Source organism: Mesoplodon densirostris, chromosome 8, assembly GCF_025265405.1.
Source record: "Mesoplodon densirostris isolate mMesDen1 chromosome 8, mMesDen1 primary haplotype, whole genome shotgun sequence".
Taxonomy (NCBI): domain Eukaryota; kingdom Metazoa; phylum Chordata; class Mammalia; order Artiodactyla; family Ziphiidae; genus Mesoplodon; species Mesoplodon densirostris.
This window is the reverse complement of record NC_082668.1, coordinates 58703839-58724663: the sequence shown is the minus strand read 5'-3', so window position 1 is coordinate 58724663 and position 20825 is coordinate 58703839. Positions and strand designations below refer to the sequence as shown.

The 20825-nt window shown below is 40.6% G+C and overlaps 1 protein-coding gene across 1 annotated transcript in view; it reads right to left on the bottom strand.

The window, feature by feature from the left end:
• THSD7B (thrombospondin type 1 domain containing 7B) overlaps positions 1-20825 on the bottom strand; it is an 801116-nt gene that overhangs the window by 260957 nt on the left and 519334 nt on the right. Inside the window, exon 12 of the mRNA XM_060106700.1 lies at positions 9439-9633. Coding sequence (XP_059962683.1) covers positions 9439-9633 — 195 coding nt within the window. The remainder of the gene's footprint in view (positions 1-9438; positions 9634-20825) is intronic.

Here is a 20825-nt window from a genome sequence, read left to right as displayed (position 1 = left end):
AAATAAACCCCGCTTCTTGTATCTTCCCATACACAGAAAAGCATTATGATCATTACCTTGAGATTGCTGTTCTTTGTGACTAGCTGTAAGTTTCTACCAAGATATATGCTGACTGCATGTATTCCCTAACAGCAATAAAATCACATATAAACTAGGCTTCCCTCCCTACCTCTCTGGAGCACTTCCTCACCTCAGAGCTATCTGAGAGGCTGTCTCCTGTGCTAGAGTCCTCAGTAAGACCCTGGATAAACCTTAACTCACAACTCTCATGTTGTGCATTTTTCTTTCAGTTGAATGTTTTGGTGACCACAAAGGGACCAAGAGCTGACTTCTCTCCTTTGCCTGAACTCTACAAGTATCTGGAACCTTGGTCCCAACATGGGCCCCTTGTGCTTGTCCACTTCCTCGGGGAGTCCAGACAACTGGGTATGTCTCTCCTGGGTCTTGGATCTCACATCTTGATTGATGATTCTGAGTTTTATTTGGTGGTTGTTAAACTCCTTGCCATGAGGAGTAGGTTTTCCTTGAACTTAGGTTCAAGAAGAGGTAGCTGGGTTACCAAGTCGAAAGACACTGGGAAAAGTTTGCTCAGTTGAAAGATACTGAGTGGGTTACCCCCGCTGAGAGACAGCAGGAGGTTGCTCAGTTGAAAGACACCAAGTGGTCTGGACTAGGTGATTAGGTAGGGGGCTAGCCTGGTGTCTTTCTTGAATACCTTAACAGAGTATGTCTGAATAAAAGTGAAGATACCATGTGAGAGCTTTCAGCTCCGAAGATTAGGGATACAGCTCCTCCCAACCAGTTGCAGTTTTCTCAGTCAACTGGGAAATTTATGGGAGTGGCAGAGGCAAGCCCTCACACCATTCAGTGTGAGTAACCCACTCATTAATTTAAAGAAATTTGCTCTTCGGACCCACACATAACATTGGCCAACCCGTGCTTCAGTCTCCATGGAGATTTTATATAGCCAGGGGGAGAAACTGAGACCTGTGAAAGCCCTGAGATGACTCTAGGGTGCCACCCAGAGGACTGAGGCTCACAAACAGCACATCAGCCCACTAGTCTTCAATAGTAATTTTATCCTGACAAACCAACACGAAAATGGGAAACAAAGCCTTCAAATCAGAAGTGGTGCCAGATAAACCTGGCAGGGTATGAGTCAGAGGTTTATGTTTATAAGGAGCTTATACATGCAAGTAGTTAATTGGGAAATGAAGGAAATATCATCCTGAAAAAGGTCAAGATGGGACGCTCTTGACATTCCAAAACTGGCTTTTACATATGCAGTCAGAGGAAGCTGGCTTTATAAAACATCTTTTCAAAATTCTGACCCAAAGGGAACAGACGTCCTTCTAGGAGGAGCTTACAATTATCTCCCTGAGCCTTTGAGATGTAAATGTTTTACCAGGTCCTCTCAGGAAACTCTTATCTAGACTATCTCCAATTTCTGAGATTGAAAAAAAAAAAAAGGGGGGGTGTGTGGGGGGGGAGGGGAAGAAGCCTTTTAAAACCCAAGTGAGTTAACTTATTCCAACTGTTATTATAAACTAGCAAGTTTTATATTGTAATACCCGATTCATGACTTAAGTTTTAAAATGAGGCTATGCGATCTCTGATTGTACCTATCTATATGTCTGTGTGTACATTATAGATATATGTTTCTGCCTTTGGTGATGGTATTATCAAAATTAAACTGTAAAAAACAACTATTTAATTGGCTTAAAGAAAATTAAATGCTTGTATACATTCTCAGAAATACAATACAAATTAACCCAAGTGGTTTTTTTAAGATCACAATTGCCAACTGAAAAAAAAAAAGCACAACCTGAGAGTTGTGAGTGGAGTTTTATTTTGGGCAAAATGAGGACTATAGCTCGGGAGACAGCATTTCAGATAGCTCTGAGAAACTGCTCCAAAGAGGTAATGGGGAAGGTCAGTATATATATGATTTTGGTGAAGGGGGCTACATGCAATCAAGTGCATATTTTTTTGCAGAAGGTTTCTGCTAGTCTCATGAAGGTCACTGCTAGTCACAAGGAGCAGATGTCACCATGAAGGATTTTAGTGCTTTTCTAGATATGAGGAGATACAAGAATTGGGTTCAGGGCCTCCCTGGTGGCGCAGTGGTTGAGAGTCCGCCTGCCGATGCAGGGGATACGGGTTCGTGCCCTGGTCTGGGGGGATCCCATATGCCGCGGAGCGGCTGGGCCCGTGAGCCATGGCTGCTGGGCCTGCGCGTCCGGAGCCTGTGCTCCGCAACGGGAGAGGCCACAGCAGTGAGAGGCCCACATACCGCAAAAAGGAAAAAAAAAAAAAAAAAAAAGAATTGGGTTCATAAAATCATCTCCTGAAAATATCTAACTATCTGAAGACCTGTTTTTCACAGAGCACACAATGCCTCATTCCTAATCTCCACCCTGAACACATTTCAGCGGGTGTTGAATGTCAGCAGCAACAGCAGCTCCTGATTTAATCCTTGTAGAGATAGATGCCAAGTGCCAATGGCAAATGCCAGTTTGTAGTTGACATGATCTACGATTAATCTTTACCCAATAAAAACAAGTTTGTTGGTTTAGCTAAAAGAGTCCTATCTTTAGAGTTAAGGACATTATATGTAAAAGTTATTGTATCCGTTTACTAAATGTCAAATAAGATGTTATCTCTAACAAAATTTGTCAGCAAGAAAACTAATGATATTTTCGTAAAGAAATTTAGATCCGGGCCTCCCTGGTGGCGCAGTGGTTAAGAGTCCGCCTGCCGATGCAGGGGATACGGGTTCGTGCCCCGGTCTGGGAGGATCCCATATGCCGCGGAGCGGCTGGGCCCGTGAGCCATGGCCGCTGGGCCTGCGCGTCCGGAGCCTGTGCTCCGCAACGGGAGAGCCCACAACAGTGAGAGGCCCACATACCGCAAAAAGAAAAAAAAAAAAAAAAAAAAAAAAAAATTTAGATCCAAATGGGCTAAGACTTTTTTAGGTGAATGCTTTAAGAACAATTATGTCTTATTGTATGTCTACTTAAAAATAGTTTCTCCAGATCTTTCAGTAACTTGAAATTTTAGAGTTTCACTAAGTTAACTTAAATGATGGAAATTCATTGAATGTCTAGATCATTTCCAAATAATAGAAAATACTGGGAAATTAATTGCTAAGCAAGTCTAAATTTATCTACTTTTGTCTTCCTATTTAAAAAAACCTAAAGATGTTTGGTTTATTGGTCACATGTCTTATACCACACTGAGGAAAAATTACTGTGAAAAAATGTGTTTCTAGAGGTAATGGAATATGTTCATAAGTTTGCCAATCAGGCATGCTCATGTGACAAACAGTTCATAACTGCTGACTTCTTCGTTTTTGCTAGAGATTGGGGTTTTTAAGGGTTGAGAATTCTGATTAATATGTGTAATTAGAATCACTAAAATAAATAAAACATCTTTGTATGCAAGAAAACTTCTTAAAAGGGTAAACAAAAAGGAAATGCATTCTGTTAAGGGAAAACAAAGTAATTTTGTCCTAAAGAGAGGTTAAGAGAAAAAGAAAAAAAGAGCAAGGGAAAGCATAGGACACAATCTGGAAGAAAAAAGGCAAATTACAGGGTTATGAAAAGAAATCCTGAGAAAGAATTTGATGTATGACCAGGGCTGGCAAAGATTAAAATGAACTTAATTGGCTGAAAGAATTCTAATATTAAAAATAAGCTGGTGCAAAAGTAGAATTTGAATTTCTCTCTGTTATGACCTCTCGCTAATGTTGGCATGTCTCCGACGGACCCTGAAACATCTCAAAGAAAGATATTAAACTAATTAGGTTTATTTGGTATATTAAATTACATGATTAACATTGTTAAATAAATGATGATAAACCTTAGGGAATATTGTATGAGTAAATGTTATCAATATAAATATTCTAGAAGTTCTAGGAAATTTCTAAAATTCAGATGTCCTACTATAATGTTATCATAGTCCAATTATCTTAAAATGTGTGTAACAGAAATAACCAAATTTCTTTGTCAATTGTAATCATATCTTTAACCATGCCATTTTAAGTCTTTTGTCATGTATAGTTATTATTTTACTCTGTTGCTTTTATTAAAATTTTTCATCTTCAAGAAGAGTCACGGAGGACTTTTTTTTTTTTTTGACAATTACAGGTTTCTGATAGCTTTCAGATTATACTGCTGAACTGGGTATGAAATTAAAGAATTCTAGTGAAAAATCTGATGACTTCATAAAATTGTTAACAGGAGATCAAGATCAACAAAACTTAATTGCATATGACTGAATGAACTGATGAATATGGTTATAATTTTTATGAACTTTTGTCTAAAATTACTGTTTATCTTTGTTTTCTTGATATAAGGAAATCTTTCCTCTTATACTATGACTAACACCAATTTGATAAGTTATAAATTTGTAAGCAGAATTGAAACATTTATCTTTTTCTCTCTTCCTGATCCCTCTAGAAGTGGAAACTCCTTATTCTTATTTTCATGGAAATATAGTTATTTGTAAAAGTTCAATAAAAATCTCTTCTCCGTTTGACAGGGCACAATGGCAACCCTGGTATATTAACATAGCTTTGACTGGAATGCCTTATTTGAGAATATGCATAGAATCAGATATAACAAGTCAGCTTTAAAGAACTAAGATGGACTTTATGGAGCCATAAAGCCCCTTAGAGAAACAGCCTAGTGCCTTATTTGCAGGGTTCCCAGCATCCTTATCAGATGAATAAGAAAGGACCCTCAAGATATTTTGGGGACCTTGAGAAGGGAGGAATTCACCCAAACCTATACAGGTAAATCTGATGGCAAGTCCTAGGCATAATTTTCATGGCCTTGAGAAGCCTTAATAAAGTTCAGTCAGGGACGGTTTATGACAAGCTTCAAAGAACAAATTTAAAAGAGCCTATATAATCAACTACTATCCTTGGTACACTTATGTAAATCATCAGGCCGAGTTTATTGAAACCAGACTTATTTTGTAAACAAGTTAGTCTTAGTTTGGCTATATTTGGTGGAAATGAGGATGACTTTAGAGAAAAAATATGTTTCAGTAATATACGTTTATAGATATCAAGTTCTTGTGCTATTAATTATCTATAAGGTTTTGGTATTTACTGCCTGAAACTCACTTCCTAGATGGCTCCTGTTGCTATGTTCCATTATCACAAAAGTTTAAGTCACTTGTTAAAAGAACATTTTTAGCTTGTTTCTGAAGTTTATCACAGTAATCTATGTTTGGATAAAGATCGGATACCCTATGACTACAACCAGAAGAATATATACTGGAAAAAACGTCATTTAAAGGACTCTCTTCAGCTTAGATGGAAAGGCCCTTATCAGGTACTCTTAACTAGCTCATGCACAATAAGACTAAAGGGAATTGACTCTTAGATTCATATTTCCCATTTAAAAAGGGCCCTGCACTGGACTGGTCTATAGAGAGGATTGCTAACTTCAAACTCACCTTGACATAATACTCAAACAGAAAAGAAACCATACCCACAGCAGGAAGAGATGAGGGCATCAGAAGCAGATAGCTATTCCAAGATGCCAGACTGGATCTTGATTTCTTGGATTTTTACAGGTGAACCAAATGTTTTTGTATCATGGGCACAATCCTATGCAACTTTTTAAAAATCTATCTCATTTTTTGGTTTATGGTCAACTACCTACACCCAGTACTTCTGGTTCACCTCGGTGGATTTCTCTTCTCCAAGGATGTGATTGGATGGTACCTTAGAAAAGTTATTTTAACATAAATATGAATTTTCTATCAAAGTTACTCAAGCTCAATCAGAACAATGAGCTAAATTTAATTTAAAAAACATAACCTCCCACTTATCAGGAGGGACTCTTCCTCAGTTATGGAATGGATTTATACGGGTAACACCAGGCAACAGTCATTTAAGTTTAATGACTCTGTTGGGCTTGTAATAGAACATATTTAATGACTCACATAAAAAAAATCAGATTTCTGCCTTAAACAATCTGCTCCCTAGTCTTGGTGATCTCAAGAACTGGTTTGATGCTGGAAGTTCATGGCATAAATCCTCACTATGACCTTATTAATACTTCTAGCTATAGAACTTGTATTCTGCTGATAAGATAGCTATAGATTTGGTAATGCAAGAATAAACAGCGTCTCCAACAAAAGCAGTGATGACTAAGAGATTTGAAATGTTTGATCGAATATATAGTTCTATATAGAATTAAAATGATTATAATACTGTAATTCTAGATATGGGAAGAAACAATCAGGGAGAATCATTTCCTGGACTGTAACAGACTAGTAAGACAGGTGGTCCAGAGACCTTTATGGTTACCATTAGAAGGGCCCAATTCAGTCATAGCACATTGAGTGGCCTATCAACGAAATCCTATGAAATCCTTGACGTAGGGCCCTAGGACAAATTGGTCATGAAACGGCTCTCAAACTTTGGTTGCATTTATTACCAAAATGGGGGAACTTCCAACAAAAGAAGAGCAAAGAGTATGTCATTCTCCATCCAAGTCTACAAGGATTAACCCACTGCAGTCACTGACTGACCGTACACTCAGTGCTTCTAACAGAGGAAATTAAAGACAATAAAAGGATACTCTATGCTTTGAACAAACAGACCCTTAGATAGTCAGATGCACTTCAGGAAGAATTTTAATAAACTTCACTTCTTGCGTCTTCCAATACATAGAAAGCGCTATGATCATTACCTTGAGATTGCTGTTCTTTGTGACTAGCAGTAAGTTTCTACGAAGTTGTATGTTGACTGCATATATTTCTTAACAACAACAAAATCACATATAAACTAGCCTTCTCCCCTACCTCTTGGGAGCAGTCCCTCAGAGCTATCTGAGAGGCTGTCTCCGGGTCAACTGTTCTCAGTAAGCCCCTGGATAAACCTTAACTCACAACTCTCATGCTGTGCATTTTTCTTTCAGTTGACACTACTATATAATTCATTTGATTGATTTTAACAACTCATGTATTTCATGAAATTAGCCAGTTGTTTAGGTATCATCTAGATACTGAAACATACAAAGATCAATCAGCTAGGCAAAAGCATAGCAGTTAATAATTTAGAAAAGAAATTCTAAATATTAATGTAATTCTTAGGATAGAGTTTGCAAGGAAAAATATAACAGTTCTTCAGTATTTCCCTTAAAAGTATATGTTAAATAAAAGTCAAATTCATCAAAGTTTTGATAACACAAACTGTACTGGTTGCAAAATGAATAAGTATCCTAGCATTTTCAATTATTTCATTCTCAGTTTACAGATACAAAACATCATTAGCAAACCTTCAAGACAAAGAAAAAAATTGGCCATTAATTAAAAACTTTCTTTCCCTCTCAAGGAAATTCTCTCTCATCTCAAAGATATAGACAGAGTTGCTAGGATAATGGCTTCTGAAGGATTATGTAGGAACATGCAAACCAAGTTCCATTAAATTGCCCCTGAACTTGGAATTATTCCTGTCATATACATTCTATCCCATTATATTGTTAGAGAATAAGAAATTTGTTTTATCTTAGAAACATAAGCAATGTTGCATAAAATTATATATGAACAAATTTTTATAGCAGAAATATCAAAGTATAACATTTAATTTGATGTTTCTATTTGTGAGTATACATTTCACCTGTACTTACAAATGGGCTCCTGATTTGTGCGCAGAAATCCTGTTAAGCGCTCTCATGGATTTTGTCAATCCATTAGAGTGAGTTAAATGTAAAACAATCTGGTATGCAATGCTTTCAAACAAAGGTCTTAAAACTGAGAGAATTAGCACTTGAATTGCTCATGAGAAAAAATGGTCATCTGTGCTTAATTCTTCAATGTCAACACCTATTAACCCAATTATTATTTTGGCATTTTCCTTTGATTCTTCATTCCCTGAATTAAGTTTTCTGCAAATATGAAAAAACATTCAATGAAGAGACGTTCTGCCATATTTATCTAGATAAGAAGTAGGATAGGGGCTTTCCTGGTGGCGCAATGGTTGAGAGTCCGCCTGCCGATGCAGGGGACACGGGTTCGTGCCCCGGTCTGGGAAGATCCCACATGCCGCGGAGCGGCTGGGCCCGTGAGCCATGGCCACTGAGCCTGCGCATCTGGAGCCTGTGCTCCACAACAGGAGAGGCCACAACAGTGAGAGGCCCGCATACCACACAAAAAAAAAAGATAAAATAAATAAGTAGGATATATATTACTACATCAATTATTTGTACATTATAGGCAAAAATTACTCTAAGACCTTGATTAAACTACTCATTGCTTTAATTTCCATTAAATTTCAAGGATGTAAATAGAACCAATAATTAGCATATACCACAAAAGCAGAATCTATGTATGTAATTTGATTTGTTTTTTCTTTTTTTGGCTGCACTGGGTCTTCCTTGCTGCACACGGGCTTTCTCTATTGAGGTGAGCAGGGGCTACTCTTAGCTGCCGTGCACAGGCTTCTCATTCTGGTGGCTTCTCTTCTTGCAGAGCATGGGCTCTAGGTGCAAGGGCTTCAGTAGTTGCAGCACGTGGGCTCTAGGGCATGTGGGCTTCAGAAGTTGTGGCGTGTGGCTCTATAGTTGTGGCTTGCGGGCTCTAGAGTGCAGGCTCAGTAGTTGCAGCATGCAGGCTCAGTTGCTACGTGGCACATGGGATCTTCCCAGACCAGGGATTGAACCTGTGTCCCCTGCACTGGCAGGTGGATTCTTTTTTTTTTTCTTTTTTTTTTTTGTGGTACGCGGGCCTCTCCCTGTTGTGGCCTCTCTCGTTGCGGACGGAGCACAGGCTCCGGACGCGCAGGCTCAGCGGCCATGGCTCACGGGCCCAGCCGCTCTGCGGCACGTGGGATCTTCCCGGACCGGGGCACGAACCTGTGTCCCCTGCATCGGCAGGCGGACTCTCAACCACTGCGCCACCAGGGAAGCCCCAGGCAGGTGGATTCTTAACCAATGCACCACCAGGGAAGTCCCTGTAGTTCAATTTTTGCCTTCCACTACTAAAATTTTAAAATATCAAGTTACTTATAAGGTAATAGCAAAAGCTAATGACATAGGTGAGATCTGCCTTTGATGTTCTTTACAAATCAAGAGACTGCTTTCAAGCTTGCTGAGATCCTGGCATGAAAAACACCAGAAACTCTGCCATTAACTACTCCAGGAAGTTGGTGGATATATTGCCATTTATGACTACAAAGATTATAAGCTGTATAGAGAAGAACTTCATAGCTTTGGAATGGTTCACATCTTTCATTTGTTTCATAAGTATTAATTGAGTATCTATTATGTGCCAAGCATTGGCACCGAGGATGCATAATGGCGGGGAGGGGAGGGGAGAGACCTGATACAATTTCCCATCCTTCTGGAACTTATATTCTCCTTGATTGGTTTCAGGAGAGCATCACTTGCCTGAAGCTAAAGAATGAAAAGCACACCCTACCTGTGAGTTGTCGCCGTCTACTTCGAGTTGTTTCACAATTCGTGGAGCAGGGCGTAAACTTGGACCAAGCAGTGAAGGTGCAGTCATCATGACAGGGTACTGTACATTCTTGCACAAGGGGAGGCATGCCATTTGTCTGCTTGAGGCATTCCGTCATTTCTGCCGACTGGTTATTACCAGAGATGCATGAGACAGCTAAAAAAAACATGGTTTCTTTTGTTATTATTTTAATTAAATCAAGCTGCTGCTGGTTCTTGGACGAAATAGCAGAATTCCCCAATGTTTGGAAAGTTTGGTTACCACTGTGATTGCAAAAGGTGTTCAACATAGCTAACCTTATTTCTTTCTGGAAATTAAACATTTATTGTTGTCAGTGGAGGTATTTGAGAATTTAATTGGTTTCATTATTAATCCAAACCCAGCATTGACAGCAACCAAAGTAACATTCAGTAATTTTCTGTATGTCCTGCCTGTGAGCATTTGATCTCTAGAGATGATACAAAACTAGAAAAGAGAATCTGTAAAAGAATAATAATAGGAGGTCCACCCACATCTCTACAAATGACCCAATTTCATTCCTGGATGGACCTAGAGTCTGTCATACAGAGTGAAGTAAGCCAGAAAGAGAAAAACAAATATCGTATACTAATGCATAATGGTACAGATGAACTGATTTGCAGGGCAGGAATAGAGAAGTAGACATAGAGAATGGACATGTGGACACAGGAGGGGAAGGGGAGGGTGGAACAAATTGGGAGATTAGGAGTGACATATATACACTATCATGCATAAAATAAATAGCTAGCAGGAACATCCTATAAAGCACAGGAAGCTCAGCTCGGTGCTATGTGATGGACCCACCTAGATGGGCAGGATGGTGGGGAAGGGTGGTGGGAAAGAAGTTCTAGAGGGAGGGGATATAGCTGATTCACTTTACTGTATAGCAGAAACTAACACAACGTTGTAAAGCAATTATACTCCAAAAAAAAAAAAATCAACAACTAGAAAAAAAAGAGTAATAGGAGGACGAAAAAGGACAAAACCACCAAAAAATCATCTGAACTTTTCCTAGATTTGATTTTTGTTTACTTGTTTAAATGGCACTTATGTAAATGGCCCTATTTTTCACTTCAGTCAGTATTTTAAAAGGAATTTCTGCTTTCTACAAGTAAACTTTTTTTCCCTTGCTAACATTTCAGGATCAGTTAAAATTTTTAATTTTTAAAAAAAATGCAGGCATAATCTACCCAGATAATCCCCAATACAAATATCCTACCAGTTGCAGATGTTTCTCACATACTTTTTCAGCTGGAATGTCTCCAGTCATACCATGAACTGATAATCTCAAGATAAAACATTTTTGAGATTTTGCTTAATTTTTTGAGTCTTTGGACTAATGCCATTTATTTTATTAAGAATGAATGATATTTTTGTACATCTTTTATTCACCCTAATTATGGACTCTAAGGATATATCTTTATTTTCTAGACCAGCATGCCTCAACCTTGGCACCACTGACGATTTAGATTGGATAATTTCATTTTGTGGGTACACAAGTGTGTCCTGTGCATTGTAAGATACTTAGCAGCATTCCTGGCCTCAACCCATTAGATGCCAATAGCACACACACCCTCCCAGTTTTGAAAACCAAAAATGACTTCACACATTGCCAAATGTCACCCCCTGTTGAAAACTACACTTCTCAACTGATTCCTAATCACGGATGTCTTTGAAAACATAGAGATCTGATGGCATAACTTCAGACCTACTAAATCAGCATCTCTGGGGGAGAAGTCCAGGAATATTTTTGTCTTTAAGTGTCCCAAGTGGTTCTGATCTAGCCTGTCCACTGACCACCCACTTTTAGCATGATGCCTTTGGACATGGTATTTGTTAATGGATATTTGCTGTGTTCATCATCCTAAAGAAACTATGGTTAATATCATTTTTATTACAGCTCTTTAAAATCTACCAAGTCACAAGGAATAAAGAGACCACAGCCTAGGAACAACATTGTTAAGAACTCTTTATATACACTTCTTTAACACAGGTTAAGTATACACAGGGGCTTTCAGTTGCCCATTTCTCTTATATTCTGAATTTGTTTCTTTATTCTGAGCACAGCAGAGAACAAGTCAATCTGAACACCATTTATCCAACTATCTATCTATCTATCTATGTACTATGTACTGGTGAAAGCCAAACCTAGCTAATGCTTTAGGACAAAGGAATCAGCTAAGATGACTATGGACACACACAATACTTCCCAGTTTGTACATCTGCTCCATAGCAGGTGGGGCTATTCATTAATTTTGAATAGTTTTTGTTCCTGTTTTTATCCACATCCTAGGAACAAAATCCATTGCACATCAAACCAACATCACCTGCATTTTCTTTGTTGAGACTATTATAGCCATTAATGATGAATAAAATAAGATAATTTCTTAAGTAGTGTACAAGCAAATGTTACTTGAATTTCATGTTTAGATAACTAATTTGGAGTTAATTTAGGGGATTTTTATCATGCCAAGTTAATTTTTCTTTTCCAAGATGACAATGCACTGAATAATATGAAGAATTTTAAATACTTTCAAAAAGTACTGCTATTTGAAAATTAAACCTCTATGAATATACAAATGAAGAGTTTTTCCAATAATAATACATTATTTTAAAATATTCACTTTCTAGGACTTCCCTCATGGTGCAGTGGTTAAGAATCCGTCTGCCAATGCAGGGGACACGGGTTCGAGCCCTGGTCCGGGAAGATTCCACATGCCGAGAAGCAACTAAGCCCATGTGCCACAGCTACTGAGCCTGCACTCTAGAGCCCCCGAGCCACAACTACTGAGCCCACGCACTGCAACTACTGAAGCCCATGCACCTAGAGCCCGTGCTCCGCAGCAAGAGAAGCCACCGCAATGAGAAGCCCGTGCCCCACAATGAAGAGTAGCCCCTGTTCGCCACAACTAGAGAAAGCCCATGCACAACAACAAAGACCCAACACAGCCTAAAATAAATAAATTTATAAAATATTGACTTTCTATATTTCATTTCAATAAGTTTAAAATTTGAAAGCTATGATAAACATTCAATGATATTTTTAGGTTCTACAAACTGTCTAAATTAGAATACACTGGATTTATGAATGTCTATATTGAACTTTTTGCACAAGAAACTAAGAAAAATAGCTTTAGCATATGACAGAATTCACAGACACTGTTGTTAAGTGCCATGAATACAAATTCCATCCCCAAACACCTGGGTGTTATGTGAACTGGGATGAGTTATTTAAATTGTTTATGCTTTGGTATCCTCATCTTTAAAATGAGTATTATAAGAGCACATAAACAAAGGGCTATGAGAATTCTCAAAGCAGTGTCTCACACCCACCAAGAGCCAAATAAAGGCTATTATTATTATACATTACATTTGTTTTAAATCAAGCAGGCTGATAGTTCTAGCAAGGATACATGCACACACTCTCGCTCACCACACCTCATTTCTTCCTTGGCCATCCTCAGATTAAGGTGAAGAAAAAACTGGGTGAATCTTCACCTGATTCTGTACTACACTTACAATCACCATTAGTCAACCGGTATACTAGATATGCCCTTAACACATTCAATGCATTAACAGAACTACGTAGCATAAATCAGACCCATCACTACTGCACAAAGTGACCCAGTAGTCTAATGGAGGCTTTGGAGGATTCTAAGGGCCACAGAATGCATTCAGAGTTATAGTATGAACTTGACCCACATTAGACTGAAGACCATTGCTCTAGGTTATCACTGATGATCAGCTCAGGGGTGAGTGGCAATCGATATGCTACATAGCATGCAATCATCAGTTTAGGCCAGGCATTATGGTTCTCAGATTTCTTCAAGTTCAAGATCCTAATTTACTTTCAAGTGTGAAAAGAACCACTAGAAATAAAAGCATGAACAAGTTGAATAAAACAATTTACTTCTTGGGAATGTTCTAGTATAAAAGGAATCATTTAGTAAACATTTATCAAATGACTGGGCATTGAATGATACTAGAGGGTAGGCAAAAAGTGAAGAAATAGCAGGCGAGAAGTATGCAGGACTGGAAACCCAACAAAGGAAAGATGACAGATACATAAAAAGGAAATGAAAAGGGAAGACATTTAGAGTAAGTGGGGATAACTAGTAGCTAGAGGTACAACCCAATTCAGAGGCCCCTTCCACTGGGCAACTCATGGGCAAAGGATATTTTTAAAAATTTTTATCTTATATTGGAGCATAGTTGTGTTAGTTTCAAGTGTACAGCAAAGTGATTCAGTTATACATATGTATCTATTCAAAGGATATTTTTAAACTATGTTATTTTTAATCTACAATATAGTTCTGTGGGCAATATTAAGTGTGTATAGACTCCTTAAGTCAAATAATTTCTTTGAGGACTAAATCAGAGGTGGTAAGTAGAGTGTACTTATCAAATTGTGGGCCTTGGTGTTTAACAGAACTAAAGAGACTTTTTTTTTTTTTTTTTACTGTTACCTTGGGCAAATTATGTAAATTCCACTAAAACAATTAACTCATCCATACAACGGGAATGATAACACCTACATCTTATGATAAATTGATGCAGATGAAGTGTTTAGCACAGAACTAAGCACTTGGTACATCTGCCTGGAGAGTTTCTATTATTATGAGGAAGTCTATTGGAAATGAAATGTAAGACATGGCTGCAAAGAAGATTCCACCATCTCTTGCCTTGGCTCAGGAAGAATTTTCCAAATCCTACCAAACCCTCTTGACCCCTAAGAAATGTGACTGGAGTCTCCCTTAAATTATAATGTTGAAGTCAGTAGGCCCTTCCAAGGACTACATGGCCCTCACAATGATATTGTGTTATATTTCCAAGTGATGCTCTTGCATTATGCTCAGTGTCTATAAAAATGGGGCTACAGTAAAAGCTACCACATAAGACCACAACTCCAGCAAGTCAGAAACTGGAATCTAAGGTCTGCTGGGAATTCTTTCCAGAAGCACCAAGATCAAAATCCCTAGTACTTAAAGAGTCTAATGAGAAAAGCGTGAGTATTTGCACAAAAGAGTGCTGGCCATATTTTCACCTCACTTACTGAGGTGGTCATATCCAACAAAAACAGGTGCCATGACCCTCTGTGCTAATGCTGAATTCATGAGAATTTTAATATCTAAGTAATACTTAGGGGCATATATTGTAGCAACGCTTTTCAGACCATTAGGAGCATTTGAGCTTCATTACTGATCACAAGAAGAATAAACATAAGGCAGAAAAAATAGCTTATGTCATGGGATCAGGAATAAACCTTCTTAAGGTCACTTTCTCTACCCCCATGGCAGACTAGACACTAGGCTGCTTATACACCTGGATCTTTATTACCTATACCTTCTTCCCTAATAGACCTTACTGAAATTGACCCATTTATTCATCCATCCAATCACTTGTTCACAAAATATAAGGAATTATGAATATTTATAAAAGTATTTTCTGTGTGTGTGTGCAGATATACATGTACATATAAATAATCTAGCTTTGGGGAGGCTATAGTAGTGGCAGTGACAGGCAGGTAGACAGATAATAGGAGCACAGTAATGTAGTTTCCCTAATGGCAATAACCAATGGGGAAATCCTGGTAAACAAGAGGTAAGTAGGTACTTCAGTCTTGAATGAAAAGGATGTGTTCAGGGCAGGCATGAAAAAATAGGCCATTACAGAGAATGGACCTGTCAGACACCTGCTATTTAGTTGAACTCTGAGTTCTGGGACTTTTGGATCACAGCACATCACTTGCAGGTCACAATCTAGAGAAAAGATGTCTCTTTTGATGTTTTTAAGTATTTAAAATACTGTACTATACTAGTGGGAAAGGTCTTTCCATCAGGCAAGGAAGAGGTATTCACTAGTGACCATTCCTGTCATATATTTCTACCTGGAATGAATCATTTAAGCAGAGTGGCAATTTGATGCTTAATTATATTTTATTTATTAAACTTGAAATACTGCTGTCTTCACTGGAGGAAAATTGTACTCCCAGGTAAAATTAGCTCACATAGCTGCAGAACAATCTCATTGTGCACTGTTTGAAGTTTAGCTGTCTTAAGCTTTGGGCAGAAAGCTCTCAGAGTAGCTGCCTGGAACAGATGGGTATTCTCGTTAAGGAATGATGGAGAAACAGGTGGTTGAGCTAAGCTATTGAGACAAGAGCTCTCAGACAAGAACAGTCACCTGGTAAGTGGATATGGTCGGGTGACCTGGAACCCTCCAAACATCTCTGTGATGCCTGAGGTCACATTTTCCTATTTACAGTGTCTAGCAATGTACATAACACATAGAATTGAGTTCAGCTTGATCTTTCTCTTAATCACCACACAGCCTGAGCCTTGGGAGAAAAAAATCACCAAAAAGGGGAAAAAGTTACTAATTGCTTTCCGCTGTTATCTGATTATTTTCAATTCTAGCAACATGAAAAGGAATGGCTTGGCAGGAAATGTAAAATTAGCAGAGAATTTAGCTAAAGAAATAAAGCAAGGACCTGTATGAATTCTCAGTGTGTCTCGTAGTTAATTTTTTGAAGACGCTGGCTGTCAATGTGGGACGGTTAGGCAGCCTTCTTAGGCGTTAATGGTGACTGAAATCAGCAGATTATTAACTGCTACTAAATGGCTAGGCTTTCTGCCCCCTATCGCCTCTAAACTCTGATAGTCAGACATGGATAAGTTTGTCTTCTTTTCAATTATGGTCTGAAGAGGGCAGGGGTTGCTGGCCTTATAATAGGAAATGATAACGTTCTACCTGGAAAGACTAAGTAAGCGATGGAATCTGCTACTTCAGATCTATTCGCATTCCTCATCTTCACCAAGGACACCCACATTACTTCCCCAAAGTTGCTCCTGACCAGAGTTCAACTCTAACAGTTGACAAGGAAGAGTAGGAAGAATTTGTTTCAAGAGGTCATGATTTCCAGGAAATGAGGGTGACATGCTAGAAAAACAGAAGAGCTGTCAGCTTGCTGTCCTGCAATCGTGAACTGCTTCAACCAGGTACAGAACCCAGTTTACATGCACATCAAGGAGAGGAGGGGAGGGGGCAGGCAGCCACTGCTCAGCGAACACAACATTCGGACAATGTGTTCTATAGGGCAGACCCTGCGCTGGTGGCCTGGGATACACAGATGAAAGAAACATGGAAATGAAAGTTCACTATGACCAGGGTCCTGCAAGAGCATGGCTCTGGGGCCTCAGGCACTGCGCAGTCAGGAGCCTTCCTGGATGGAGGGGACGCATGAAGGGTGAGTAGGATGCACCTAGTGAAGACAGGAGCCTGGCACACCTTATGCCTGTGCAGAGGAACAAGCAATATAACAGGCCAGCTTCCTGCCCTTGCTATGCACATTCTAAGACCCTTGACCTCTCCTTTGATAAGGCTCGTAACATTTGTAATGACATGTTCCATGTCTGTGTAGCAAGGTCCCTAATTTAATGATGCAATGCCAGGTTGCCCCTAACACATGTGGGGACCAGCATTGGAATACAAGAGGAGGTCACAAACCACAAGACTAAAGAGTTAGAAGTTATCTTTGAAATTTACAAACCTGTAATAGATCAGTTCTATTCTCCTACTTAACATGTATGTCTTCATGACTTGGAACATGAGGGTTCAATAAAAATCCTGGAATGACTTGGAGTTTCAGGCTGGAATGTGGCAGCACAGGGACTGTGGGCTCAGCCCTGGGTGTCTGGCCAGCCCTCTCCTCCTTTCACTCCCAGCTGCAGTCTACCCACAGAGGGACCATCTTACACTTGTGAGTGGGCACTACAGTCAATCCCCAAAAGCTCAATTCACAAATCAGCCGCCCCTGTCCACCCATCAGATCTAGGCTGTAGAGTCAGGCTCAGAGAAGAGGCCCCGTAAGTTCTTGAAGCTGGTTCAGGGCTATTAGGGCAAGGAATTCCAAAGTCCTGACAGCTGAGCAGGGTTTAGATAAAGGGGATGGATGGCAAAGCATGGACTCCAGTGAGGCTCCTTGCCTGTGGGAAGGAACAGGCTAGAAGGTCAGAGAAGGGCCCTCTAAGGCACGGAGGCCAGGGCAGGCCAGCTCTTGCTGAGTCTAAGGACAGAAATTCACTCCACTCCAATGATTTCATTATAGACTGATGTAATCCTTTTTAAGAACTCCCTTCCTAGCAGGTAATCAGGAAAGGTACAAATGCCAATTAAAGCTCTCTCGGTTTTGGCCATTTTAATTAGCCTCCTTCCTATTTGAAATAATTATTTTTCAGGTAAATGTGCAGTTTTTCTTCCAGCCATTTCCCTTTCCCCCCTCCAGGATGGTATCTGGGTGCCTGGCAGCCAGCAAGGGTCTCAGATCTGCATGAAGAAGGGCCCTGCCAGCATCTGCAATAAGAGTGGCCCTCGTCCACCGGCTGGCTGCTCACCCTAGTGACATCCACCAGGAAAGTCTCACTTCAGGGTGAAAATCTCACAAACCATTCCCTCTCGGCCTGATGAAGGGCTGTTGTCATCTAAGCTGATGAGAGCTCAGCCCACCTGGCTACCTCCTGGTGTGGCATATCCAGCTGGGGCCCCATGATCAGTGCTCTGGGAGAGTCAGAGCAGGTTCTGCTGTGAAGCCTGACGGCACCAGCAGCTATCCCACCCTTCCCCGGGCATGAAGGCATTTCTGCAGACTCTCTGTAGCACGGGAAACCCAGGGAGCTTCTGGGGCGGCAACAAGGCCCTACTTCTGGAGTGGCGCCCCGTAGGGCATCTCTTCCCAGAGTTCTTTTTTTGTTACTGTTTTTTTTTTTTTATTGTGGTAAAAGTCATATAATATGAAACACACTATTTTAACCATATTTAACTGACAGTTCAGTGGAACAAAGTACATTCACATTGTTGTGCAACTCTCACCATCATCCAACTCCTGAATTTGTCACCTTCCTAAACTGAAACTCTGTCTCCATTAAACACTAACTCCCCATTCCCCCTCCCCATCCCCTCACCCCCTGGCATCTACGGGTGTACTTTCTGACTCTATGAATTTGACTATTCTAGGTACCTTGTATAAGTGGAATCCAACAGTATTTGTCTGCACCTAATGCGTACTGGAATGCATTTTTAAGGTTAACTCAATATATGCCCTGCAAACTAATTGTACCTTTTTCCTTCCTGTGCTATACAGTAGGCATTCACCAGCCATCTACTTCATACATAGTAGTGTACTTACATCAATCCCAGCCTCCCAATCCATCCCAGAGTTCTTCCCAGAGTTCTAAACAAGACACGTTGCAGCAAACCCTCAGCTTGCTTCTGTTTCCTTAGCCAAACTCACACCTCTAAAACGTCGGCCCTGAGTCAGGGAAAACCACGACACACATGTCTTCTGCTCTGCTTCCCTGCCCTGCAAGCCCCCCTTCTCTTTTACTACCAATCACCCACCTTGGCAAGAAGGAGGGCTTTTCCTTCTCCCTGTTTGAGAGACACATCCGCCTCCCATCTGAGGTGGCCTTTATCCTGTCCCTGTCTGCCTTTAATGGCAGACAGGAGGCAGAGATAGAAATCTAATTGGATTAAGGACACACATTTAAAAGCATTTAAAAAATATTGATGTGAAGCCTGCTATACACATGCTTCACCACCAGATGCTGAGGCCCTGGAGAGCTGAGCCTGAACTAACATGTTTCCTGAAAAGGAAGCACACACATTAAGGCGCCCCTAAATACAGCAGGCAGATTCTCTGAAGCCCCACCATGAGGTAGGAAGCAGGGGTCACTGGGCAACCCGCCTCTGGAGAGCTAGGTGTCGGTGCTGAGGACTTAGATGCTCTCCTGCACAGCTCAATTGGTCCTTTACTTTCAGGAAAGATTTTTGTTTGTTTGTTTTGCAGTATGCGGGCCTCTCACTGTTGTGGCCTCTCCCGTTGCGGAGCACAGGCTCCGGACGCGCAGGCTCAGCGGCCATGGCTCACGGGCCCAGCCGCTCCACGGCATGTGGGATCTTCCCGGACCGGGGCACGAACGCATGTCCCCTGCATCGGCAGGCGGACTCTCAACCACTGCACCACCAGGGAAGCCCCGGAAAGATGTTTTTTAATGTTAATTTGTTTCCAGAGTATTACTGTTTTCTGTTGCCACTGTAACAAATTACCAAAACTTTAGCCGCTTAAAAGAACAGAAAATATTTTTCTTACAGTTCTAGGAGTCAGAAGCCCAAAATCAGTTTCCTCAGGCTAAAGTCAAGATGTCAGCAGGACTGGTTCCTCCTCGAGGCTCTGCGGAGAAACAGGCACCTTGCCCTTTTCAGCTTCAGTGGCTGCCTACATCCTTCACTCCTAGCCCCTTCCTCAAACTTCAAAGCCAAGAGTATGGCATGAGCACCGTCGCTTTTTCTCTGTCTCTTTGCTTCCGTCATCATACTGCTTCCTGCCTCCCTCTTATAGGGTCTTTTGTGATTGCATTGGACCCACCTGAGTAATCCAGCCTGTTCTCCCAACAAGATCGTTAACTTAATCAGTCACATCTGCAAGGTCCTCTTTGCCATGTAAGGTAAGATATTCACAGGTTCTGGGGATTAGGGCCTGGTCATTTTGGGGGCTGTTAGCCAGCCTACAACATAGGGCAAAGGTATTTCCTCCTAGCTCTGAGGCACTGCATCATCCACTAGAGTAAGAACCAAGCCTACCTCATCGACTTCCAAAAATAAGAAGAAAAACAGAGTTGACACAATCGGGTTTATCATGCCTTCCCCAGTCATTGTTTTCACAACAGGTTGGTTTTGTTTTGTTTTAATTCTCTGGATTTTCAATCACCCTGCCCGGCTTCCCTCAGCCACTCAGGCTACCTTTAGAATTACTCTCCCCACCCTCTGTTGGGTATCCTCAGGGAAAAGAAACAGGCAGACTTATTTCTTATTCAAGACGAAGCATAAGTAAGAATGTACATCTATATCAAACAAAAGTGCATTCCAATGTCAAATACCAGGATTTGGGTGAGTCTGAGCCACGTGAAATGCAAAGCCACTTTCTCCCATCCAACTATAATGCTTCGATTGTTGGCTTCATGAGTGAATGAAGGGACAATCTCTGCAGAGAAGTATTGAAATTGAGAAGGGAGTGAGAACAGCTAGAAAGAATAGGAAGTTCTAGGTCCTGGAAAAGAAGGCTACGTCTGTCTAAGCTCTCATTCACAGCAAGCGTGTCTTGTTGACCCTGCTCTGAACTGTCCACTGTGAATGATACAGTCCACCCCATGCTTGAGAGCCAAGAGCTGGCCAGGGTTGGGATGGACATCAATACGGGCTTTCAGATGCTGTGTGGAATCGTCTTCCCAGCTTGCCTGTGCCTAGTTTACTCTGGCCTCAGGGAGAGGGAAGGG